The sequence below is a fragment of the Echiichthys vipera genome, assembly GCF_963691815.1.
Source record: "Echiichthys vipera genome assembly, chromosome: 2".
Lineage (NCBI taxonomy): Eukaryota > Metazoa > Chordata > Actinopteri > Perciformes > Trachinidae > Echiichthys > Echiichthys vipera.
This window is the reverse complement of record NC_139827.1, coordinates 34,821,774-34,849,089: the sequence shown is the minus strand read 5'-3', so window position 1 is coordinate 34,849,089 and position 27,316 is coordinate 34,821,774. Positions and strand designations below refer to the sequence as shown.

The following is a 27,316-nucleotide window of genomic DNA, read 5'->3' as shown; positions in this document are numbered from 1 at the left end:
TCACGCTCTCATTTTCATGTTTTCAACTGCTTTGTTTCCTTCTCAATGTTCAGTTTGTAGTTTTCATCTTGTTTTTAAAAAAAATATATAGATAGACTTTCTTCTATATTTTTTCGTCCTTCTTGTTTTGTGTTTTTCTTTTGCATGTATGAAATAAACTTTTCTGATATTTTAGTAGATAGTAGAGTTCAAAACAGTAAAAAAAGAAATTTAGGATATCTGTAGAATATATGTGTAGCACCATTTAAATACAATTAATTGTTAATCACTTTTAATGAGCTGATCTCTGAATGTGTCTGTATGTGTGGGCAGATGTGTGCGTAAGTATATGCAGGTGCTTGTACTATGTATGTATATACTTGTACTGTGTGTGCTTGGTGCATGTGAATGTATATATGCATACTATATATATGTGCATGTAGGAGTTTGATGTGCGTGAGTGTGTGTATGCACACGTGATGGATGTATACACATACTCATACTTGCCTAGTCATCTAAGTATTCTTATTTCATGATCTGAGTTTTTTAGGGGAATAATCTAATTGCTTGTTTTTTTTTCATATTATATTGTTTGTGACTTCTATTAGAACTGTTATTTGTCTTGCTTTTTAGGGACCCCGGGAAGAATAGTTGTCATCATGGTGACGACTAATGGGGATCCAATAAACAATAAACATTCATGCTGTCTTGCCCATTGTATGGGAACTTTAAATTGTTAAAATATATTCAAATAATAACAATATAATAACAACAATAATCATAATAATAATACATTCAAACAAATTGTTTTAAAAAAGTAATGACCAGGGATGTCACAACAGGTAACAACAGAATACCTGCTGCCAGATCTCTCATCACTGTTTGAAGGTTAGAGCAGTGCAGAAGCACTTTCTGCTCCATGTGCATAAATATGGATCAGATCATATCAGTTATGATAACAGAGAACAGTCTGCTGCTAATGGGGCATCTGCATCATGGTTCTTTCAACTGTTCTATCTAAGAGTACTTCAGATACATACAGGCAGGTCATCCCACAGCTGGCTCTTTTTCATCTCCAGTGACGGCTGTGTCAGGTCAAACTTGGGAATGGGGAATCCTGGGATTGCGTTGTGGAGATGGAAGCCAAATGTGACCAACCAGATATTGACATCTGCAGAGACGGAGAGCAGTGGAAAAAAGATCTGATGATTTGCCCTCAATAGAAACACCAGCTGAACAAACTGTAATAATAAAGACTGCATATTTCTAATGCCTTCTTTTACTTCCAGAGGAGCCCCTGTTACAAATACCTCATACATTGCAGCTCATTACTACAATCCAAATCTATCTGACCCATCTCACATGCTGTATCTACGAAGCCCCCCGGGGGCCAGTCAAGAAAAAAAAATGCATGTACTAAACTGAGGGCACATATTATTAAAGTTGGCAACCCGCGCATACAGATATGACGTCAGCTACTGCAACGTCAAGGAAAGGTGCGTTTGACGTGACAACCACAATAAATGCAACGGTACGAAAGCAGCCAATGTACACTGTTGAACACAATAAAGCATTAACTGTAAGGCTACTCCTAAATATTGATACATTGACTTACCTGTGAGTGCGGTGTTTTTTTTCTCTCTCTTTTTTTTTTACAACTTTACTTGCATATTTTCACAAGTATAATACAAGCATTTGTAAAAATATTTCGGCATCATACTCAAAAGAGAAACAAAATATAAACTTAAGGTGATTTCTTCTTTCAATGAACATTACAATCTTAAATTATAATGACATAACAAGTAAACTTAGGAAGAGAGGACTTAAAAAAACAATAAAATAAAAAGAATGCAAATAACGTTGTAAAAAAAAAATAATACCCACACCGCACCTAACAGGTAAGTCAATGTATCAATATTTAAGAGTAGCCTTACAGTTAATGCTATATTGTGTTCAACAGTGTACATTGGCTGCTTTCGTACCGTTACATCTATTGTGGTTGTCACGTCAAACGCACCTTTCATTAACGTTGAAGTAGCTGACTTGCTGAAGCCAAGTTTAATCATCTTTGCCCTCAGTTTAGAACATGTTGGTTTTTTTTGACTGACACCAGGGGGGCTCCATATGTATTATTTCATATCTCAATGATAAGTTTACCTGGTAAACGGGAAATACAATTTTCCAAAAATCAGACTGATTTACACCAGACCCACGTCACATTTACACCAGACCCACATCACATTTACACCAGACTCACATCACATATACACCAGACTCACATCACATTTACATCAGACTCACATCACATTTACACCAGACCTACATCACATTAACACCAGACTCACATCACATTTACACCAGACTCACATCACATTTACACCAGACCTACATCACATTAACACCAGACTCACATCACATTTACACCAGACCCACATCACATTTACACCAGACTCACATCACATATACACCAGACTCACATCACATATACACCAGACTCACATCACATTTACACCAGACTCACATCACATTTACACCAGACTCACATCACATTTACACCAGACCTACATCACATTAACACCAGACTCACATCACATTTACACCAGACCCACATCACATTTACACCAGACTCACATCACATTTACACCACACTTACACCAGACTCACAAATTACATTTACTCCAGACTTACATCACATTTACACCAGACCCACATTACATTTACACCAGACTCACATCACATTTACACCAGACTCACAGCACATTTACACCAGACTCACATCACATTTACACCAGACCTACATCACATTTACACTAGACTCACATCACATTTACACCAGACTCACATCACATTTACACCAGACTCACATCACATTTACACCAGACTCACATCACATTTACACCAGACTCACATCACATTTACACTAGACCCACATCACATTTACACCAGACTCACATCACATTTACACCAGACTCACATCACATTTACACCAGACTCACATCACATTTACACCAGACTCACATCACATTTACACTAGACCCACATCACATTTACACCAGACTCACATCACATTTACACCCCGCTGACATCACATTTACACCAGACTCACATCACATTTACACCAGACCTACATCACATTTACACCAGACTCACATCACATTTACACCAGACTCACATCACATTTACACCAGACTCACATCACATTTACACCCGGCTGACATCACATTTACACCAGACTCACATCACATTTACACCAGACCTACATCACATTTACTCCAGACTTACATCACATTTACACCACACTTACATCACATTTACACCAGACTCACATCACATTTACACCACACTTACACCAGACTCACAAATTACACTTACACCAGACTCACATCACATTTACACCAGACCCACATCACATTTACATCAGACTCACATCACATTTACACCAGACTCACATCACATTTACACCCCGCTGACATCACATTTACACCAGACTCACATCACATTTACTCCAGACCTACATCACATTTACACCAGACTCACATCACATTTACACCAGACCCACATCACATTTACACCAGAATCACATCACATTTACACCAGACTCACATTACATTTACATCACACTTACATCACATTTACACCAGACTCACATCACATTTACACCACACTTACACCAGACTCACAAATTACATTTACAGCAGACTCACATCACATTTACACCAGACTCACATCACATTTACACCAGACTCACATCACATTTACACCAGACCAACATCACATTTACACCAGACTCACATCACATTTACACCAGACCTACATCACATTTACACCAGACTCACATCACATTTACACCAGACCCACATCACATTTACACCAGAATCACATCACATTTACACCAGACTCACATCACATTTACACCAGACTCACATCACATTTACACCAGACTCACATCACATTTACACCAGACTCACATCACATTTACACCAGACTCACATCACATTTACTCCAGACTTACATCACATTTACACCAGACTCACATCACATTTACACCAGACTTACATCACATTTACACCAGACTCACATCACATTTACTCCAGACTTACATCACATTTACACCAGACTCACATCACATTTACTCCAGACCCACATCACATTTACACCAGACTCCCAGCACATTTACACCAGACCCACATCACATTTACACCAGACTCGCATCACATTTACACCACACTTACACCAGACTCACAAATTACATTTACTCCAGACTTACATCACATTTACACCAGACCCACATCACATTTACACCAGACTCACATCACATTTACACCAGACTCACATCACATTTACACCAGACTCACATCACATTTACACCAGACTCACATCACATTTACACCAGACTCACATCACATTTACACCAGACTCACAGCACATTTACACCAGACTCATCACATTTACACCAGACTCACATCACATTTACACCAGACTCACATCACATTTACACCAGACTCACATCACATTTACACCAGACTCACATCACATTTACACCCGGCTGACATCACATTTACTCCAGACTTACATCACATTTACACCAGACTCACATCAGACGCCAAAAGCATTACTCCTAATTATTACTAATTACTACCACATTAATCTGGAAAGAAAACGGCGGACTTACATGCTTTATAATCAATTCTCATTACCTGTAACATATTCTTTGACCTGATGAATCTTGCTGATGGGGTTGTTGCCTCGAAACATGTAGAGGTTGAAGGGCTGGGGGTCTTTACCAACATGTGTCCATGTGCTGAAGTCAGGAGTAGTCCACCTTCATAAAAAAAACACACTCCAGTCAGATGTGACAACGACGAAGCTGGAATAGCATCCAGTTGTAGAAAGTGACCTCATGCTTGGACTGGGAATGAGAGAATACCTTCCAGCAGGGATGTCGTAGTCTCTGTCTCCAAAATGCAGTAGTCGAGTCAGAGGATCATACAAGCCTCCATGGAAACCAATTACCAGTACAAAGTCCGGGTTGGAATCAAAGTAAACCTCCCCATATGCTGTGTACTGCACCTACACACACACAAACAGAGATTTAGGATCTGATAGGAAGACACAAAACCATTTCATCAAACACTTTCTTCCTTTGCAGGGAAAACACACACATTCACACACACATACCTGTTTGAGCAAGAGCCCATTATTGCTGAAGACAGCCAGTGGGGTCCCAGTGTTATCACATGCGATATAAAACTCCTCTCCACTGCTGATCTCCATAGCAAACACATGGCCCTGTACAAGAAACGTGACAATTATACACATTATGAATCAATAATACTAATTATAACAGTAATGCTGATGAGTTTTAATGTTGCTGTAGCATTCTGAGTCCATGTGATAACAGGAGTGCTATAAATAATGAAATGATTATTGTGGTTGTTGTGACTGATGATTTATTTTCTTTATCATAAAACAACATAGACAAGTTAATCTCCGTAATGTCACTGCATTACAAGTCTCTTAACATGTGAAGCATTTGAAGTAGAAGAGCTCTTTGAGAATATGTTTACGTGATAAAGTGCTGCAGAGAAAACCGTCACCTGCACTCTAATTGAGATGCTGTACATTCACCATGTTTTCCCTCTGGTCACTGGACTGAAACCTGCTCCACACAGACTATCATAAATCAAAAGCTGAGAGTGAAAACCAAAAGTGACTCATAACTAGCACTGAGTGGGAGCTCTGTCCAGAGAAAGCTGGACTCTGTCTGTTGCCAGCTAGAAATACTGGACAACATTTGGAAAATAAATAACATGTACATACTTTCTTTGTCAAATTTGACCAAATTAGTATTTTAACCATGAAATCACCATATTTATAATGGCTTTTCCAGTGTAGCTACCTGCAGATCGTAGTAAAAGGATGTGATCTCAGAGCTGGAGTGGTTATAGACGTGGGTGATCCTGGTGGGGTAGTTCAGGTCAGCGTAGAAGAACTGCAGGTGTTGGCCCAGACTGTTTCTAGATGCCACACGTCGACCCAAACCATCGTAACGGTACTGGATAGTCCAGCTGGCCGCTTTACTGTAGACACGGACTAGAAGACCTGGATTACAGATGATAAAAAGGAAGAATAAGGAGGTGAGGAACGACAATAAGTTAGATGTTGCTGTTGATAACTAATGTGTAGAATTAAAAAATGGCAGACTTTTGTAACCCCCAGTGTAAGTATTAACGTCAGAGGGACTTTTTTAACAAGGAGAATTCTTTTTTAAAATGCTGAACTTCTACAAAAATAAAGTATGACTAAGGCTTTGTCACACCAGCATTTAATGTAAAACAGCAGGCCTGAATGGATCCAGAACCTTTATTAATTATTCTTGGTGCAGCTGAAGCATCAAGAAGATTCACCACAGCCCATTTCCTGTCTCGCTGCCTTATTGCAGCAAACAACTACTATGGCTCCTACCTGCAAGATGCGGCTACATGATTGAACAAGTGTGTTACATTTGGAAAGATAAGATGTCCTAAAAGCTGAACTCACACAGTATAATAAGATTTGGCAGCCTATTATATCACATCTTGCACATAGAAGTCCCTGAGCTGTATTTTACACACTGTCTCATTGTATTTAAAGAAGCACCGTGTCAGGGGAAGGGTTGGGGATAGGGAAACAGTAGAGGTTTAGGAGGATAAGGGATGGCAAGACATCAGTGTTCAAAGAATTTCTCTTTTATCTATTATATACGGGGTTGTCTTTGTTTTTTTTCTAATTGGTTTATTTTGTTTAAGTATTATTATCACTATTATTATTTAATTAGCTTTTGACACTGTTCCGTTCTCAAAACACCTTTTTATATCGGTAGCCACTACATCACCAAGCTTCTAGCACTGCTTAATTCATTACGACACACTGATAAACTGTATTACTGGGCCTTTATACAGCTTTGTTGGGCTACCAAAATAATAATCCCCACCTTTGGAGTTGTATTCAAATATCTCAGCTCCTCTCTGTCTTAAGAAACCATCTTCATCCAGCCTGTACTGAACATCTCCCAGACGAGTGATTCTGTCCCTTAGATCGTAGCGTAGAGGAGTTAACCGACCGCTGTTGCCAGGATTCAGCAAATGCAGGTTCCCATTCAGATCGTAATTATACCTGGAAAGCCAGAAACATATACAATTAACATTTGGCATCATCAAAAAATGGTGCTTTCTTCAGTTTAATGTTTCGATCCTACCTCCACATCATCTTCTCATTGAGGGAGACTGTCTGCAGCTGGCCATCAACGTCATACTCGTAACCATATTTGGTTGTGTTGGCAAACGGTCCAATCTTGATCTCCCGCTTAGTGACTCGGCCCATGTTGTCGTACTGAATGGTGATCCAGTACATGAGGGACCTGAAGATCTCATACTGGATCTCCTTGATGCGGCCGTGCTGGTCGAAGTGTTTAGTGTAGGTCATCACTGCTGTGGAGATGATCTAAGAAGACAAGTTCACAAAACCAACAGTTTACTTCCTACACTGGCATAAAGCTGAAGAGACATGACTGACCAGACAAGACGTTGACATTAACACTAAACAGATGCCATTCAGGGAGTTTTTAGTCCTGCTTTGTAGACACATAAATACATTTATGACCAGTTGTATTTGAGGAAGTCAAGCATATAGCTCAGGGAATGCTTATCAAGCATCTCACAATCACTCCTGAGAATCGAATGGTTTGCGTGGTAGAAGAGAGTAGCCTATAGCATCGACAAAACTCGGAAGATCGGAAGAACTAAAGACCGCTCCCCATGTTGAAGTGTCCTTGGGCACGACACTGAACACCAAATTGCTCCCCTGCCCTCACCTAGATTGGGCAGGTAACCTCTGCCATAAGTGTATGAATGTCTGTGTGAATGGGTTTAGCGTAAACTACTACTAAAAACTGCAAAAGTGCATTGAGTGGTCAAAAGACTAGAAATGTGCTTTATACTGTAAGTACAAGTCCATCCATTACAAGTCCAATTTTTAAGAGACGTTTTTAATGGTGCAGAGCTGGGTAGACCCACAACCAATCAGAGCAACAGAAGTGACCTATCAGCAACGAAACAACGTAGCACTGAGCAACACATGCAAGTTGAGGCTGTGCTTGGGAAAACGAGGGAAGCCAGGTCACAAACTTTGTCAAACAGCTGAACAGTAAATGTAAACACAAAAATGTGTTTCTGAAACATTAGGGTAGAGAAATTGGAAATACAGTAACACAAACTTGATTCATATTTGATCAACGCTGCCTAGTTTGACAGTTGTGCTAGATGGAGAACGCCAATTACACTATGGTGTGCCAATTACGCTATGACGTGCCAATTACACTATGACGTGACAATAACGCTGTGACGTTCCTCTGTCAGTCATCGTCTTAAAGCCGCCCCACGAGTTAGATGGTTGCGTTTGGCTTCCCCAGGATCTGGCTGGCTGGAAATCTGTCTGAATAGGAGAGGGGCTCGACATATATGCCAGAGAAAATGCTATGAAGGCTAAAAAAGTCCACCAATAGTCTGCAGACATGGTGGCAGTAAACCTGGTTGTTTAACCACTAACTGAGTGCTGCTGAGGGACATTACCTATTGCTTCTTCCAAAAGGTAGAGTTTTATAAATATTTCAATTCCAGGTTCTTTGCTTTTATGTTATGGAAAACATGGAAGTTACAAGTATTTTTTCTAGCAGTTCCGTGTTGGCATTCCAAAACCAACATTCACTCATGCACTTATCTATTGTGCTCTTTAACACATATTATTTGAGGAGTAAACACACTGAATTGGTACATTTATGGGTTACTGTTCTTGTCATTTGCGTGACAAACTACTGTCAAATACATCTGTCATATTATCAGCAAAGTAGAAAATGTTGTGATCTAATGATTTAGCCGTATCTCCTTCCCCACTATTGATTATTAACCATTGATGCCATGTGCAACTGTGAAAATTGTCAGTTTGGAAGGGTGGATGAGGGTTAAACAGTAAAGTCACAACAGGATGTTAAGGGGCTGTGGGTGATGCCAAAGAGCACACACCTTACAATAGATCATTCATTCACTTAGAGGTTCAGACTGAGATTGATGTATCTGACCCTTTAAATGCTGATAGTATCACCTCCAACTTAAACGACTGATCCACCTTATCTAGATATATAAGATATTTTTTCTAACTTAATCATCATTTAAAGGCAAACAATGCAACCAATCCGGTCTTACCTGATTGATATCATAATAGATGACTCCAAACTTCCCAAACTGCTCCACCTTCCCAGATATATCATCAAACTGATAAAGATCGATTGGCAGAGGTGTCTCATTGATTACAGCCTGCATACTGGTGACTCGGAAGCTGTTGTCGTAGGTGTAGTCAAATCGTGCATTCACCATCCCGTCCTCGCTGAAACGGAATATTTGCCGGTCAACCAGCGGGCCGATCTGGCGGTACCGGATGGAGCAGATAAAGCCTTCGCTCTGCAGGTTGACCGTCTTAAGCACACCGGCGGTCTCATCATATGTGAAACTGACCCGCGTTGAGTCATAGAGGATCTCTGCCAGCTTGTTCTGATGAGAGAAATAAAACAGAGCAGTATGTGTTTACAAAAATGGGCTGTGTAAAGTATCAAATCCTGTTCATCCAGGATCAGCTACACCATCAGTTAACTTCAATGACTGCCATCAACTGACTTCAGTTGTCTTTTCAAACTGCCAAAATCCCTGTTCGTTGTACGCTGCAGCTGCTGCTGCTTCAGTAGGGTCCACCTGACTTTGTTTCTTCTTCATGTTTGGGCTGTATTGATCTCTCCCTGCCAGGACTCTAAGTACACCAAACAGAGTCTTGATGCAAAAATGCATGTATTCCCTATATTATATCTTGAAAATCCTGTTCAGGATCTTGATGAAAAAGTAGTGATGGGAAGTTCCACTAAAGTCCACTAGATGGAGCTCTCTGTTCAACAAAGGGTTGAAAACACACTGAATCTTTAAATTACACTGAATTCTTTAAACCAAGAGCTCCATCTAGTGGACTCAGAAAATAAAGAAAGTAGTTCAGGAAGCATCATTTGCATCTCTAGGAAAAATGTATCTTCTTCAAATGTATGCACAACTGCTATATATACATATGTTGACTTAACAGGAAATAGCAATAAAAATTTGATCAAATTTTTGCTATGAATATTTAATTTTTTAAATGATTTTAAATTGCAAAACATCACACATACATTTACAATCAGATAATGATTAATGATTAATTTCATTATTATTAATTATGTTGACTCTGTAAAAATAGAAAATTACATACCTGTCTGCGATATTTGTACAATATACGGCGTCCAGTGCCTAAATGGGCGACTCTGAGGAGCTAGAGAGAGAGAGAGAGAGAGAGAGAGAGAGAGAGGGGGAGTGATGTTTAAATAAAGGTTATCAACATATCTAATATCATTAAAATGATGATCAGAGAGTGGGTTGCTCATCAGACTCAAAAAATATTTATATTAACAGAATTGATGAATATTGCTCGTCTGCCAGTTACAGTCACAAAACAGTATACTTTAGAACTACAACGTCTGCTAAGGAAAATAACACAAAGAAGGAAAATTAAAAAATCCTATCAAGTGATATGAACTGCACACACACACACACACACACACACACACACACACACACACACACACACACACACACACACACACACACACACACACACACACACACACACACACACACACACACACACACACACACACACACACACACACACACACACACACACACACACACACACACACACACACACACACACACACACACCTGTCCATCTTCAGAGTAGTCCACAGTAACAGAGGCGTTGCTCTCTGGGGGGTTGTAGATGTTCCTGTAGTATCCTATGGATCTGATAGTCTGCATGGTGTGTCGAGCCACGCTGGGCATTGTGACCGCTGCCAGACGGTCCCCGGAGTCATAGTCGAAGATGTACTGGTGTTGGCTGTGCAGCAGCAAGACCATAGACTGTTAGAGAGAGGCAGGACAAAGGGTCATGACATGCCATCAGAGCAGTAAGAAACACTAGAATGATGTTAAATATTAATATACAAATAATACCAGTAATATTCAAAACTAATACTATACATATTGGCTGGTTGGGGGCAGAGAGGAGCCTCCATGACATCATATCAAAGCATCTTGATCGCCCCCTGGTGGCTGGTTGCAGTCAGTGTTGGGAAGATTACTTTTTACAATTACAAGTTACCCTCTTGATAATCTAACCGTTGTAATAATAATAATAATAATAATTCATTTTATTTATATAGCGCTTTTCAGAGACCCAAAGTCGCTTACAGAGTAGGACATATAATATATACAGACGATAAACAACAGGAGACAAGGATGACAAGGATGACAGGGAAGCAAGGCGAAGGGGGCATGGGGTAATGGTGATACAGACAAATAGCCAGAAACAGGTACAACAATAGAGGTGGGGGGATGGATTGAAGAGCAGTGGGGGGGGGGGGGGGGGGGGGGGGGGGGGGGGGGGGGGGGGGGGGGGGGGGGGGGGGTGTCAAGGGGAGGGGCTGAAATGGGTGAGGAGAGCGGAAGGAGGGTGGGGGGGGGAGTCGGGGGGAGAGGCCGGGAGTGAATGTAGTTATGGGTAGGGGAGGTTGTAGGCTTGTGAGAAAAGGAAGGTTTTTAGACGGGATTTAAATGTTGTGAGTGATGGAGAGTCGCGGATGGGCTGGGGGAGAGAGTTCCAGAGTCGGGGTGCAGTTCTAGAGAAAGCTCTGTGTCCGAAGGTTTTGAGTTTGGAAGGTGGCAAGGTCAGAGTTAGGGAGGAGGAGGATCGGAGGGCTCGGGAGGGGCGGTGGGGGGTAAGGAGGTCAGAGAGGTAGGGTGGTGCCAGATGGTGAAGAGCTTTGAAGGTGAGGAGGAGTATTTTGAAGTCGATGCGTTGTTTGATCGGGAGCCAGTGGAGGGTGTAGAGAATGGGGGTGATGTGTTCGCGGGAGCGGGTGTGAGTGAGGAGGCGAGCAGCAGAGTTCTGGACCATTTGGAGTCTATGGAGGTAATGGGAGGTGATGCCAGTGAGGAGGGAATTGCAGTAGTCGAGACGTGAGGAGATGAAGGCGTGGATGAGGGATTCAGCGGCAGGGGGGGAGAGGCAGTGTCTGATTTTGGCGATGCGGCGGAGGTGGAAGTAGGAGGTCTTGACGATGGAGCGGACGTGGTGATCAAAGGAGAGCGTGGGGTCCAGGATAACACCAAGGTTGCGTGCAAGGGGGGAGGGAGAAATGATTGAGCTGTCAATGGTAAGTGAGATGGGTCCGGTTTTGTTTAAAGTGGATTTGGTGCCAATGAGGAGGAGTTCTGTTTTGTCGCTGTTGAGTTTGAGGAAGTTCTGGGACAGCCATGTTTTTATTGCAGAAATGCAGGTTTCAATGTGGTTGAGTGGAAGATTTTGGGTGGGTTTGGTGCGGATGTAGATCTGGGTGTCGTCAGCATAGCAGTGGAAATCGAGGTTGAGTGAGCGGATGAGGTGACCAAGGGGGAATAGGTAGCATATGAAGGGAAGGGGGCCAAGGACTGAGCCTTGAGGGACCCCCTGCGAAACAGGAGAGAGGGTGGATGTGTGGCCGGAGAGGGAGACGAACTGTTGCCTGTTGGTGAGGTAGGAGGTGAGCCAGTCGAGGGCAGTTGTGTGTTGTGTAACTATTTCAATTACTTTATCAAAGTAATGTAACTTATTACATTTGATAACTTTCTGTTTACTTCCTTAAACTTAGCCTACTTCTTCCTTTGAATCAATGTAATAAACTGTTGACCAATTTTCACATTTTTGGACCAGACAGTGTTAAGCTTCCAGCAGTACTCAACACAGCTGTTGAATAATGAATACCATTACGTCAGAAAAACTCCTGCATATTCACCAAGCAAAATACGGGGCTCAATTAGTTTTAGGTTTGTCCCTGGTCAAACATACCTGAGTCTAATGCTCTGCTCGTTATCAAGCTTCAGTTGCTCGGTTTCAAACAGCTGGAGCAGGATTGGGGATGCCTGCCTTAGTTTTTTGAAGAAATCGTTCAGATGTAACTTAAATTGTAATCATGAATAATTCCATAAATAACTGTTATTTAATCATACAGTTTTCTGCAGTAATTTAACTGATACAATTATGTTTTTTTGTAATTAAATTACATAGCGGTTACACGTTACTAGCTACTCCCCAAGTTAAAGTAAGTAAGTAAGTAAGTACGTTTGTTTTTAATGAGTTATTTGATGCTATAAAAGGGATTGACAGCTGTGACTAGCGATTACATAGCTCCACCACCTGATCCCAACTGCACACACTCGGCTGAGAAATGACAACATGGTAGTGCCCGCATCCGGGATATTTTGGCTTCACTTTTTGAAAAGCTGAAGTGGACATGAGTTGATCATCTTTATATACAGTCTGTGATTTCACTATAAGTTGTTGACTGGATGTTGGTTTTAAAAATGCTACACATCCACATTAGAAATAAATGAGGGAATCAAGATTTATTAGATGGATGTCTTGATATTTTTGTGCCATCTGGTGGGGTTGTGCCCCACTGGATCTTATGCAAAATCCCACCTGCATGAGAATTAGACAGCTCGCCTTGCATTTTAAGTAGTGCTTTATTTGCAGCCCCCTGGGCACATTACCAGCCATATAACAGCAGCAATTTAGCTGAGGCATATGTGGCATCTGTTCATGTGTGTTTCTATAAGATCTAGGTCCATCCACAACACACCTGTGCCAGCTTTCTTCATAATTTCCAGTGCAGAAAATAATCAGTTAGGAAGCTTTTAATATTTGTTTTGAAGGCCCTTAATGGGCTGTGCCCTCCCTTTCTTAGGGCCTTTAACCCTTCAGGTGTCTGGTCTGGCAGATCTCTTCAGTAATCTGAAATGGAGCATCACATTAGGTTGATCAGAGCACTGAAGTAACGCTGTCATCAGCCTCTCCATTCATGCTTTACCATTGCTGGCTCATTCAGCAGCTGCTTGGCTACCAGCTGAATGATAACATTCAATCATAATTCAAATATAAATCAGATGGACTAATCTGCTGATTCACTCTTGCCAAGACTGCTGCCACAGCCCCCCCCCCCCAAACCACCTCCTTCTTAAATCTCTGGCATTGTCCATTTTCAATGAGGATAATACAAAATGTAATGTTCATTTATGTGCTTCGTCAGCCCAGTAATTATGTTCTAGATTTAAGTAGCTCCTGTACTGTAGTTACTACAACCCCATTTCCTCCGTTAAAGAGAAACAGAATGCAATGATTTTCAAATCATTAAAAACCCCATAAGTAATTAAAAATTTCACAAAGACAACATTTAATAGTTTTTGTAATATTAGAATTTAGAATCTGGTGGGACAGGGTCATGTTTACCACTCTGTTGCATCACCTCTCGTAAGCCTTTGGGAACTGAGGAGACCGGTTGCTGTCATTTTGAAAGTGGAATGTTTTGTCATTTTTGCTTGATGTAGGATTTCAGCTGCTCAACAGTTTGGGGTTTCTTTGTCATATTTTACATTTAACAATGTGCCACACTTTTTCAATGGTAGACAAATCTGGACTGCAGAATGCCAGTTTAACACCTGGACTCTTTTACTACAGAGCAATGCTGTTGGACTGGTGTGGAATGTGTTGTGGCATTGTCTTGCTGAAATAATCAAGGACTTCTCTGAAAAAGATGTTGTCTACTTGTCAGCATTTGTTGCTCCAAAACCTGAATATAGGGTTCAGCATTATTGGAGCCTTCACAAATGTGCAGGTTACCCATGTGCACTAATGCATCCCCATACCATCATGGATGCTGGATTTTGAACTGTGCGCCGATAAGCTGGATGGTCCCTCTCTTCTTTAGCATGGAGGACGGAGCATCCATGATTTCCAAATGTTGACTCGTGAGACCACAGGACAGTTGTCCGCCTGACCTCAGTCCATCTTAAATGAGCTGAGAGAAGGCGGCGGCGTTTCTGGATCGAGTTTATATACGGTTTCTTCTTCGCATTTTCAAATGTCCCTTTTTGATGCAATAATGAACTGTGTTCACAGACAATGGTTTCTGGAAGTATTCCTAAGCCCATGCAATAATGTCCACTACAGAATGCTGTCTGTTGGGGCATCCAGTAGCTGACCTAATAGAGCAGGTGCCCCATGCAGCCCAGTGCTGCATGACCTGGGGTTTTAGTCCTGTTCTGCGCCATGCCAGTACTTATTCTGGAGAATGTCAGTAAAAATGACAGTGATTTTTACCCTCTGTAAAACGGTCCAGAAAAAACACCTCAGGTAATCCCGTCCAAATATGACACTTTGTAAAATGTATGTGGATATTCCATCATATCCTGTTAATACGTAGTTTCCGCATTTTCTTTTGAGAATGGAGGCACTTGAAGAAGCACCTTTCTCACTTTTTTTCAATAATTGATTATGTCCTTTAGTTTCCTGTTTAGTTAGTTTTGTGATATCAGGAAGCTACGTAGCACGCACATGGAGACAGGGAGGTGATGTAGTGCGTAAATCGAGTACCCCCCCGCCACACACACACACACACACGCACACACCTCTGGTAGAAAAAAATGTCCTGAGGGAAGAGGCTCCTCCTGAGCAGTGCTGGCCTGGTGTATCTGGTACCTTCTTCTCAACCTCATCAGGGAGAAAAGTGCTGGGTGGTCTTTAATGATTCTCTTAGCCTTATCCTTGCAGCGCCTGGTGTAAATATCCTTTAGGCAGGGTAGGGCCGAACAAACCCCTCTTTGCAAGGCCTTGCGGCCCTGTTCAGTGCTGTCAAGGTGATCTTTACCGCCTGCCTGAGGCAGGGAGCACACACCCAGGAGAGCGTGTGTTTTTCACATTATAAGAGTTATCTCCCAGGCAAAGAAGAGTTGCTGCTGTCCTGTCCTATATATTAGATCTGTATTTTCCTCACATTTCAGATTATCTCCCACTATTAATCAAATTGCAGGAGGGGCTGAGAGGATTGGTCTTTTGTTTTGGACAACTGGAGGAACTTGGTGTCACATTATTCTACAAAGAAGTCCAGTTTTTCTGTTCCAGCAGAAGAGCTATGCATGTTAAGCCCCAGGCCCCCCAGGCCCCCCGGGCCACCAGGCCCCAATGACAAACACTCCTGGGACAAATGAAGGAGCAAGACATCCAAGATGAAAAATGTTTAACCTCAGGATGTCTGTAATATAAATGGCCAATTCGCACAGGATTAAGAAATCCCTGAATTCTACCAGGAGAGTGTGTGCGTGTGCGTGTGTGTGGGGGGTTACTAAATTTACACACAACTTTGCTGACATTCTCCAGAATAATTACTGACATGGGGCATTCGGGCTGGACTAAAACCCCTGGTAAAAATGACCTTACCCTACGTCCTCACATCAAACTAAAACTAATCCTGTGCGCATAAGGCTTAAGACTGCCAAACGCTGTTATAATGCACAAGTAAAGAAACTGACAGGATTACATTTCACTGGAATTGTATTTTATATTCCATGTGAAAAATAAATGATTTGATAGATTGATTGATTGATTCATTGACTGACCGACCTCCAACTGAACAGGCCCAAGTCTGTTAACCTAAAGTGGCTCATGAAGAAGTGACACTGCGCTTTTAGTTTTTTCACATTTGCTTTGAACTCTTTCACTGAATTAAACTGAACTGATCTGATGTATTATTGTCCATTCATATTTCTATGTCTTTAATACACCATGACGACAGGTTTGCGTTGCTAGGAAGCAGCTAAAGGGCCAAGTCTAATTCTTGTAGAGTGGACTCATTTAGATTTTTATTTGTCTATAACTTTTTGCCTTTTGTGTTAATTTGACTGTAAGACCTGTTCTTTCTTGGATCCGCAGAGATACTGGCAGATACTGAAATAAATTGCGTAATTCAATACATTGTACACATTTCCCCCTGGACAATTTTTCAGGCTCCCAAATGTTTCTTGCTTTAACCTTTGTATTGAGTTCTTAATTGATTACAGTACTTACTGTAGTATCGGGGAAATACACGAGTATACCGCTCACTCAACTGTGCTCATGGTGTTCATCATAAATAACAGTATCTCTATAGCCAGACCACCCACAGCATATGGTCTGGCTGCACGAGTTATCATTCTGGAATAGGGGGAAAACCCCCTCTGGCCTGTTTGTATTTCTTCAAACCAATAACAATAGTTCTGGGTGGCACTAAACCTGATCGGAGAGATAGCAGAGGGGGAGGAAAGGGCTCATCAAACTTTACACCAGAACTGTACATCCAGTAAGCCAGACTATAGATGCAGCTACGATGTTGTATGTGTGTCACAGTGCGTGATGAATTCTGCTTTTTGACACTTTTTTTCCCATAGAGGCTTCTAGTAAGAATTTTCAGCAGGGAGAGAAAGTGACAGATGGAGGAAGGAAGTGAATAAAAAACAGGTGCAAGAGTAGGGGAGAGTGTGCACAGAGTAACACATGGAGTAATAGAATACTGCTCATTTATTCACCAGGGGGGGAATGATCTCTCCTCTTGTTTTGTGTCTTGTTTTGTGCCTTCTCTTTCTCATTTTATCTTTTGCCGGCTCCTTTCTCTTTCATTTGTCTTTATTTCAGTCCCTTCTCCCTTTGTCAGATTCTCCTGTTTTATTTATTATTGACTTGCTTGGGTCTTGCTTCTATTTTTTCAAAACTGTCACTCACAATTTTTATTTTCTTCCTTATAGTTTCTTTGGGCTGTTTTCCCTTTTTGCCTCCATAACACATTACGCCTCACAATATGGATTTTCCAGAAAAACACTATGGCTACACAAAGTTTAACTTATTGTCAAAGGGAAACAGCCAACTTGGTGTCACTGCAGTATGGACAGTACTTGCATATGAACAGCATGCAATCGTTTTGAGTCAGCTGGCAGCGTTTTGGCGGCTTTTGAGGAGTGATGTCCAAAAGAAGCTTCATGAACCATTTTCTTTATTTTCTGAGCCCTCTAAATGGAGCTCTCTGTTTAACAAAGGGTTGAAAGCACACTGAATCACCATTTAACCAGCCTTTTTCTTCAAACCAGCATGTCATCTAGAGGGGTCAAGAAATATAACTGATGGTTCATAAAGCTTCTGTTTGACATCACTACTTGTGAGCAGGAAGGAGCTCCGTGCACAGTGGTGGTGGTGGTGGTGGTGGTGGCTGTTTATCTGAAGTCTCCCTCTAAGCCTAACTAAAATACTTAAATAGATCACCAAAATGTCTATTATAAATAAGCCGCGGTTAGGTTAATTGATGACTCTAAATCACCCGTAGGTGTGAAAGGTTGTCTGTCTCTGTTCGTCTCTATGTGTCCTGTGATAGACTGGCGTCCTGTCCAGGGTGGACCCCGCCTTCCGCCCGATGTCAGTTGGGATCGGCTCCAGCCCCCCCACGACCCCGACAGGGACAAGAGGCTTAAGATGGATGGATGGATGGATAATAATCTACTTTATCTTTGAATTTTCCAACTGAATTTGTTGAACTTATTTCATGTAGAAACCACCACAGTTGGGTGGTAAAGATGATTCTTAGATGCAGTTTCAACAACACTATATAATATGGTTGTCTGTCAAGACAAGACAAATGCAGAAGCAGCATGTTGTTCAAGCACTATTAAAACTCTTAAGAGAGAGTAAGCATTTAATCATCTCATACCTACGGCCAATGTGGGTTCCTTTCAACTATTTCCACAATCTTTCCCCAATTTTAACAAAGTTGTTTTATCCTACCATACTACACACTAGACTGGAGACCTTGCATTGTCAATATTTGCAACGGTACAACTAGATATCTTTTGAGATTATTTCCCATCATGCTCCTGGTGGAAAATATTAAGACCACCTCCCTTTACGAAATATATGAAGAATTCTTTATGTGTCTGCAGAAACATATAGCTCTAGAAACACAAAATAAAAGATGTCATATGTCGTCAGTATTCTTGTCAATAGGGCATCAATATAATCTATAAAGATAAACTGTATTTGGGTACAAACTTTACAGTTCCTCAGTAGCTCCCAGCTGCGCTCTTTTGACCATGGGGAAGAGAGGCAAACCATTTCAAAGAAAGATTTCTCATCAAAATCAGAGCTGGTTGGGTGCATCAGAGCAACGCCAAATAAGCCATATAGACTCATAACACTGTCCACCAGTTTCTTCTCCTTTTCAACATTTCAAGAGAACCAAGCCTTGGACTTCACCTCATTTGTAGGAGCCAACACTAACAGCTTATGACAATATGATATATGTTTGATTTTATCGGAACAGATCACAGGAGTTTGCCACAACTCTAGCAAAACTTGGTCTGGGACAGTGAAATTGCTTTGTCAGACACTAACAAGCAGTGTTGTCTTGCTGATAGTGGCGTCAGATCAGAAAATGCTCAAGTTGGGTTGTTTTCCAGGGACCTGTTCTGTCAGTTTTGCTACTCATTATAACATGACCGACATTCCACACTCCAGAGCCAGCACCATTTGCTGAACACTGAGATGAGGTTAAAAGCTCCAAACAAGCTAGCTGACGGACCTTTGAGGTGACATTTTGTCACACCAAACGCTGCTCACGTTCACCAGCTGTTTAATCCTGGCCATGTAAAAGGATGGCTGGGATTGGCTGCAGTATTAGATTACTGTAACATTAAACATAGCTGTCTTTGATTTCTTTCCTTATTAGTATTTTAACGATACATGTTAATGCCATCACCATACAGCCCCTTCATCGTCTTCTATTTTGAGAGTTTGTCCATTTTTTTCCTAAACCCTTATTCATGAATGTGTATCACTGAGATTAGATAACTGTTAATGATTGTTCTGGGCTCTGTCAAACATCATCTTGTTCAACACCCAGTGGTTGTAACTGTCATGAAACAGACATTTAAGCCTTCACAGACAGATCTGAATTAAAATAGTTTATGGATAAAAAGCACTACATGGGTTAGTTCTATATTATTGAGCAAACCTCACCCTCGTTTACTGTCCAATTCCGTTTTTCCATACACGTGGGATGGCTTGGCTCGGCTTGGTTTGACTCCGCACGTCAGATGGATTTGCTTTCCATAACAGCAGCATTGAAGGTGTGTTTTTAGTGGCATGGCTTTTTGGGCCTGTATTTTAGTGTTTTATTTTTTTAGTTCCATAAAATGTACCTGCATTCACAAAAAATGTATGTGGGATATTACTACAGACATTCCTGTTCTGACGTCGCAACCTCTGTTGTTGCTGTTTAGAAGCTGGCGAGTGATTGGTCAATAGCTGCTGCAGTGGATAAAAACATTTAACCACCTATAAATTATACACAATAAAAGTCCCCCTTTTTTTCCTGCTGCACAGATATCAGTTGAGTCTGACAAAACAGCTTTCTTTGAGGGGGAGAGGGGGGTTAATCATGGGTCGGCTGCGGCCAGTGAGATGTCCCCATGACCTGCTTGAAGGCGGGGATGAAGCGCTTTGGCCCTACTCTGGAGAAGGTCCAACTTCGGCTCTTTTCTTTCTTTTGACGCTGCTTTAGGGTCATTTATTTCTCTTTCGTTATTTATTGCTCTCTCCTTATGCATCTCATACTATATCGCTCCTGTTCTCTTGCCATCATTCTCATCTCTCTTCCTCCACAATTGCTGTTATTTCTCTCTCAATCTCAGTCTCTCCTCTCCGTCCAACATGCTTTAACTAAGCTCCCACCTTCCCTTGGGTCTTGTTTCCACAGTAGTACCGCTGTCTTTGCAGACTCCCTTAAATATCCCTGTTTCTTCGTCCATCTCTCTCTATCTTTCCTTTCTTTCACCATGCACAAACTAGGCCTACTGCTGTTTAGAGTCGGTTCTGCCTGCCTGTCTGCCCCTTTGTCTTCCTGAGCAAACAAACACAAAAATGGTCTGATTTATCCCTTTTCTACTCTTCCTCATACCACTTGATTTTTTACGCCCCAGCCCTTGTACCACAGGGAATCCCCTCTTTTGTTCTCTTTTCTTGTCCCTCCTTTTAAGTATCTGTCTTCCTTTCTTCAACAGCAGTAGCTGCTTTTTGAGTTCATTACTGTTGTAGAAAGTTTTCATTGCTCTGCCCCCCTTACTCTCCTCTCCATAAGAAACTGAGTCGGTCATCCATTTTAAAGCCACCTATTTTGTGAAATATGTCTTTCTCTACCCCTTGGGAGCACTGTGGTCACTGGGAAAAACTGTTTCCAGGTGTAGGTTAACAGATGCTTTTCCTTTCCCGATTTCATTACCATTCAATGTCACTGCCGATTTCAGAGCACACTGAAAGCTTTTTGCCTCCATTTTTAATCTGTGTCCTCAACCTTATCAGTCCTATTCACATTGAAATTTAATGAAAAGAGTCAATGCCAAATAAGCCATAAAATCCAAGCTATATAACCTATGACCTCACCTGTAACTCAAAGTCAGACATATTTGACAACCACCTCTTGGAAGGGAAGACAAACCCATGTTTTACTAGTGTGCCTCTCCTCTCCTCTCCTCTCTCCTCTCTTCTCTCTCTAGGGGAGGTCAGCTGTCTCTTTGTAAGTGCAGTCTTTGTGTCTGGTTGTTTTCCTGACTAACTTTGTGACAGATTTTACACAGGGGAAAAGCCTCGATTAATGTTGCTTACTTTGTTTGACCAGAATTTATGGCAAAAACAGTAACCTTGCTTTGAGTGCGGGAAAAACAGAACAAATGTGTGTGTGTGTGTGTGTGTGTGTGTGTGTGTGTGTGTGCATGTGTGTGCGTGTGCCGGGGCATGTACTTGGCACGTCATTTATCTTTTTCTCCATAGTGTGTCTGCAGAGTTGAGCAGCATCTCTGTCACAGTAACTCCTTGAGAGAGAGTGTTAGTGTTTGTGAGTGTGTAGGAATGTGTGTATGGAATTTAAAACACAGGTTATGCACATGCAGCATTATGCAGCACTACTTCATTAAAAATGAAGATGTTTTTTTCTCGTCCTTCATGAAACACAGAATATACATGATATTAAATGTAATATACACAACGTGAAAGTCTGTCAAACTGAATGTTTTCAGTTTCATATTGGTTATACGGTAGTTAGCAATGTGTACATGTGGCTTTCGTTGTGTCTTCCCATACCTTATCCAAGTAAGTGTAGCTCCACGTCTTTCCATCAGCAAAGACTCTGGAAATGATTCTTCCCTGACTGTCGTACTCCCACCTTTCTGTGGTTGGGCCTCTCTGGAGGCCTGTCACCTGCCCCGTACTGAACACACACACACACACACACACACACATACACATACATACACACACACACACACACACACACACACACACACACACACACACACACACACACACACACACACACACACACACACACACACACACACACACACACACACACACACACACACACACACACACACACACACACACACACACACACACACACACACACAACACGTACAGATTTAAGACTTTGTAGAAGGTTAATATCTGGTCCACACCAGAATGTGTCATACATGTATTGACACTAAAATTGTGTCACTAATATGATAAATTAACAACACAAGCATTTTCGGACCAAAGGAACCGTTTCGTAGTTCTAAGAAACAACCTTTTAATTGTGTCCACTCATAGAGGAACTACTAGCCAGCTGTCATAGTTAGCTAATTCCACATACTTACAAGCTAACTAGCTACTTAGCCTGGTAATACCACAATACTTTCACGCTACACCGGTTAAAGAAATTCAGCCAGGGTCTAACAGTATTGCTGACTCACTCCACGCTGCCAAGCAGTTAACAGCTAGCAAGCTAACTAGCCAGCCCTAGAGACAGACAAACTAGCTAAGTGTAGTCTGCCAGCGGAGGTGAATGAGGCAGAAAAACAGTAACGAATATTCAAATATTTGAATATTCGTTTTACATTTTTGGTATTATAATATTCCTGTGCCGCTGCATAATGAATAATTGCATTTCATAAGCACCAAATATTTGAATATCAGCCCTAATTGTTTGCATGTTGCCAGTCCATAATATTACTAAACCCCTTTCAGTATAATACACTCCAGTACACCACTCCTCACGATGACCACAATTATAATGTAGAATTATCACCATTGTGACTGTCAACAAAAAGTCAAAATGTATATAAAAGTAAAATCCATGACATAGATAACTGTTGTATTGGATTGGATTGAAGCGCTGTTACATTTCCATAGTCATGCATATAAAAATAGGCTAGATAGATGACCTATGTAGTCTTCAACCTGTATATAGCTTTCATATTTGTAGAGAAGTAGGTGTGGGGGATACCCTAAAATAAACCCAATATAGAATCACTTACCTGGAGTATGTCAAGTTAACTGACAGTAGCTTGCTGCTGGGAACCCAGAGTGTCGGATGGCCTTGGGTGTCATAGATGATCTTCAGCAGGAACTTCCTGTGGTCATCATAAATTTTCTCTGTTCGCAGTGTACGGTCATAATCCACAGATAGCAAGTTCCTACCATTCACCTGAAAGGATGGAGACAAACAAATCATGTTTTGTGTGGCACTAGAGAATGGAAAGGGTTGATCTTTTGAGGAGGATGGACATGCTTAGTTAATGAAAAATTACCCAATAGATTTTTGATTTGTGTGTACATGTGGAAATTAGTGCTGGAGCAGAGGTCAAGAGGATTTAACCAGAAAATGTCTTGACCATCTCCACAGACAGCCCTATCGTCAGAGTAACACAGGGCAGACATCCTTCTTATATTGGCTCAAATCTTGCTCAGTCTGTTATTCTGGTCTCTTAAATTATTGGCCCAAAAAGCCTGGCTACCACCTGGCTAAACAAACAGACAAACAACAAAAAAACCCAGGTGTTAATAATAAGCTCTTTAATTCAACATCTGCACCTCAGGCAGTGAATTAAAACAAACTTGTGAACCCGTATGACCCATAAAACACTGTAGCATCACAGAGCCAGCTAACCACTCTTTATCGCTTTCTAAATGACATGCTGTTTGTTCAACTCCAATTTACAAAGACATATAGCCCAGGTTCAGAGCTAAACTCACCTTATGGATCCTTGAAGCAAGGGGGAATACTAAAAATGGGCCAATCAACTGCTTTACAGACCTATTTCATTAAAGAGAGAGTCTTGCTGGAAAGTGTTCAAGAGTCATATTACTCATCTTTTTATTTAGCCACTCATTCATTCGTAAATTAGCATCAGTTGAATGCAGCGGGGTGAATAAAGGGGGCAGAAAAGGTGGATATTGAGACAGTGGCTGGTAGCCAGCTGGATGAGGAACAAGACAGGATAACAGCCAAAAGCCACGGAGAGTGTGAGCCACACCGTATCAGGGGAAACAAATCATTTTGCAGATTGGCAATGGCCTCTCGTGTTCATAATGGAGTTTTGGGCTTTTATTTCAACCCAATACCATACAAGACGCCCTAGAAGTCCTGTCTTCCATTTGGATAGAATCACTGAACCTGGACTGAAAGCACATTTACTACCTAGTATAGAGAGTAGTTTTGTGACAAGACCCTCAGCTTATGAGACGAGACGATACACGATATTGAGTTCATGAGACAAGACGAGACGGGACGAGACGAGACTTTAATACAATTTTTAACTTTCAATATTTTCTTGATTTTGATTTCAGCAGAGAGCGGTGGTGGTGCTGCAAGTGTCTTTGAATAGTGCTTGTGTTAGCCGCGGTGTAGCCTACAGTACCCACGGCGTTAAAGTATCAAGAAGTTATATAAAGTGTAAAGATCATCTTAATCTTACATAAAAAAATTTTTAAATCTTTGAAACCTTTGCTTCCAAGTTTTCAGGATACAAGTTTTGTTATTGAATCCATTTAAAAATTTAAATTGACGGGCAAGAGAAAAGTTCCTTTTAAGTTTAAAATAATTTTTTAAATCATTTTGGAGTATGGCAGAAACCAGAGTACCTGGAGTTAACCCAAACTAAATTTTCATCCCAATTATATTTAGCTGCATGTGATGGAATGTGGCAGGAAACTGGATCACCTGGAGTAAACCCACGCTTGCTGCTGCTTCTTTCTGTGATGCTGCGGAGACAATCATTTAGCCACCCTGTCACCGCGGAAGACAGGGGAGAGAGAATATGGATGGATGGATGGATGGATGGATGGATGGATGGCAGGGGAAGGTCTGGAGGGGAAGGTTGAGGTAGAGGAAGAGTGGATAGATGGATGGACAGTTATGCTGGAATCTAAATCTACAAAAGTATAATAGTCGATCTCTTTATTTATTTTTTATTTATTTACATTCTTTTATTGCTTTTTTTATTGCCGGTTCTTCATGTATTGTGCTTTGCTTTTATCTGACCACTGTTGGACTGCTGGTATGTGATATATGTGGTATATTATAATCAGTCGTTCAAGATGTGAACTATACATGAACTGATGTTCAGCACAAATTAAGTTCCTAACGGAGTTTCTGTGGATGTAGGCTTCCTCAAATCCTTCTGTCTCTTCATGGTATCCCAGACAGACTGGATGATGTTGAGATCAGGGCTCTGTGGGGCCGCACCATCACTTCATCAGGAATTCTTCTTCTTTTTTACTCTGAAGATAGTTCTGAATGACATTGGCTGTTTGTTTGGGGTCATTGTCCTGCTGCAGAATACATTTGGGGCCAATCACAGGCCTCCACTTGGTCGTTTTGTTATAACTCAAATGTCCACCCACTGAACCCAGCAACTTTCTCTCGTGTTTGGTCCTGTGCGTCAGTATTACAGGCCGGGCAGGAACTTGTGCAATGAGCAACGTTCTGCACTGAGTGCAAAAATAAATTGCGTTATTTTTTCTGTAATTAATTAATCAATCGTAATTAATGCGTTAAAGTCCCAGCCCTAATATATATATATATATATATATATATATATATATATATATATATATATATATACTACTATATACTTCTATATGAGTAACCCCAAACATGCTTAATATATAAACAGCACATTCAGGGTTTACCCACTATTTGTAAGTGGGTCCTTGTTTGTATGTATCCACTGTATGTGTATCAACATTATCGTCAAAAATGACAGTGGAAGGCGAATATTTTTAATATATGGTAGAAAAATCTATCCATCTATAAATCCCATCACCAACTGTGCTACATTCATTAAATTCATCCCATAAAACTTGCCAGCATTGGCATTCTGTGTGTGACAGTAGGTGCTTTCATTATTTCATCCAACAAGCTGCTTAAACATGCAGTTTCCCATTAACTGGAATTTTCTGCTCAATGCACTGTGCTCAGTAGGATAAGCACACCATATAACAACAGTATGAATATAAGCATTTAATAGAAAGGCTGGACTAAACTTCACTGCTGTTCTGGCCCCACAATCACCCCATGATCATTAACGCCTTAAATTGGCATCTTGTTGCTGCTGCAGGACAGCTGGGCTGTCATTGTGTTAGTGAAGACAAACTCTCATCCACACGAATCACAAGCGTGTAGCTGACATACACTGTATACATACTTATGCACACCTTTGCACACCCGTTTACAAAAACACATCTACCTGCAGCTCATTATTGTTAGCTCACAATACAGCACCCCCCATTACCACTAGTGGACCACACATGCTTTTACATTCATTAGGCAGCATGCTGAAAATGGAACCACTGTGTGGATCAAACCATCCCGAGGGCACACGGCTGCAGAGCTTCCTCCTATCAGTTTAGGCTAGTTAGAGAGTACTTCATGTAATATTCAAGCACTGCAGACAAATCACTGTCCCTTCCTTCTCTCATAATAGCTTGTAAGAACAACAGACACAACACCATAACAGACAGAAACAGAAACCCCTATGCAACCCACAAGAAGCTGCTCACAGAAGGGAATAAATGACATGAGTCACAGGATTCAGTGATTTGTGAGCATTGTTGCCTTATTGCAAGAGGCTGCTGGATAACATGGAAAGGCCAGCTGGGGCCAGTCTGTGTGCAGCGCACTTATATGTTCTCCAATCGTCTGTGTGGCTTTCTTATTCCAACAGTCCAAAAACATCGGCTCAAATTCAAACTCCGAATTGTCTGTAGATGTGAATGTGCTTAAATAGTATGAGCTGTTTTTGTTACAATCCTATATTAATTAGGGCTGTCAATTGATATAGATAGAATATTTAATTGCCATTAATCCCATGATAGTCTCTAGCTAACTTGTGATTAATCGCAAATTAATCATTTTTTGATCTGTACTTGTAAATGTGCCCTTTATGCAAATATATGCTTATTATCATTGCAACAATCCAAAACAATGACAAATACTGTACAAAATATTCTCCAGAACAAT

The 27,316-nt window shown here is 41.1% G+C and overlaps 1 protein-coding gene across 1 annotated transcript in view; it reads right to left on the bottom strand.

Annotated features, from left to right (window-relative positions):
- The window catches only part of tenm3 (teneurin transmembrane protein 3), a 261,242-nt gene that overhangs the window by 6,607 nt on the left and 227,319 nt on the right, over positions 1-27,316 (bottom strand). The window contains exons 38-49 of the mRNA XM_083929171.1: positions 23,331-23,500; positions 22,117-22,243; positions 10,812-11,009; positions 10,303-10,362; positions 9,219-9,563; positions 7,217-7,461; positions 6,953-7,134; positions 5,879-6,081; positions 5,158-5,268; positions 4,907-5,049; positions 4,677-4,801; positions 1,020-1,150 (exon numbers count right to left, since the gene is read on the bottom strand). Of these exons, the coding sequence (XP_083785297.1) occupies positions 1,020-1,150; positions 4,677-4,801; positions 4,907-5,049; positions 5,158-5,268; positions 5,879-6,081; positions 6,953-7,134; positions 7,217-7,461; positions 9,219-9,563; positions 10,303-10,362; positions 10,812-11,009; positions 22,117-22,243; positions 23,331-23,500 (2,040 nt within the window). The remainder of the gene's footprint in view (positions 1-1,019; positions 1,151-4,676; positions 4,802-4,906; positions 5,050-5,157; positions 5,269-5,878; positions 6,082-6,952; positions 7,135-7,216; positions 7,462-9,218; positions 9,564-10,302; positions 10,363-10,811; positions 11,010-22,116; positions 22,244-23,330; positions 23,501-27,316) is intronic.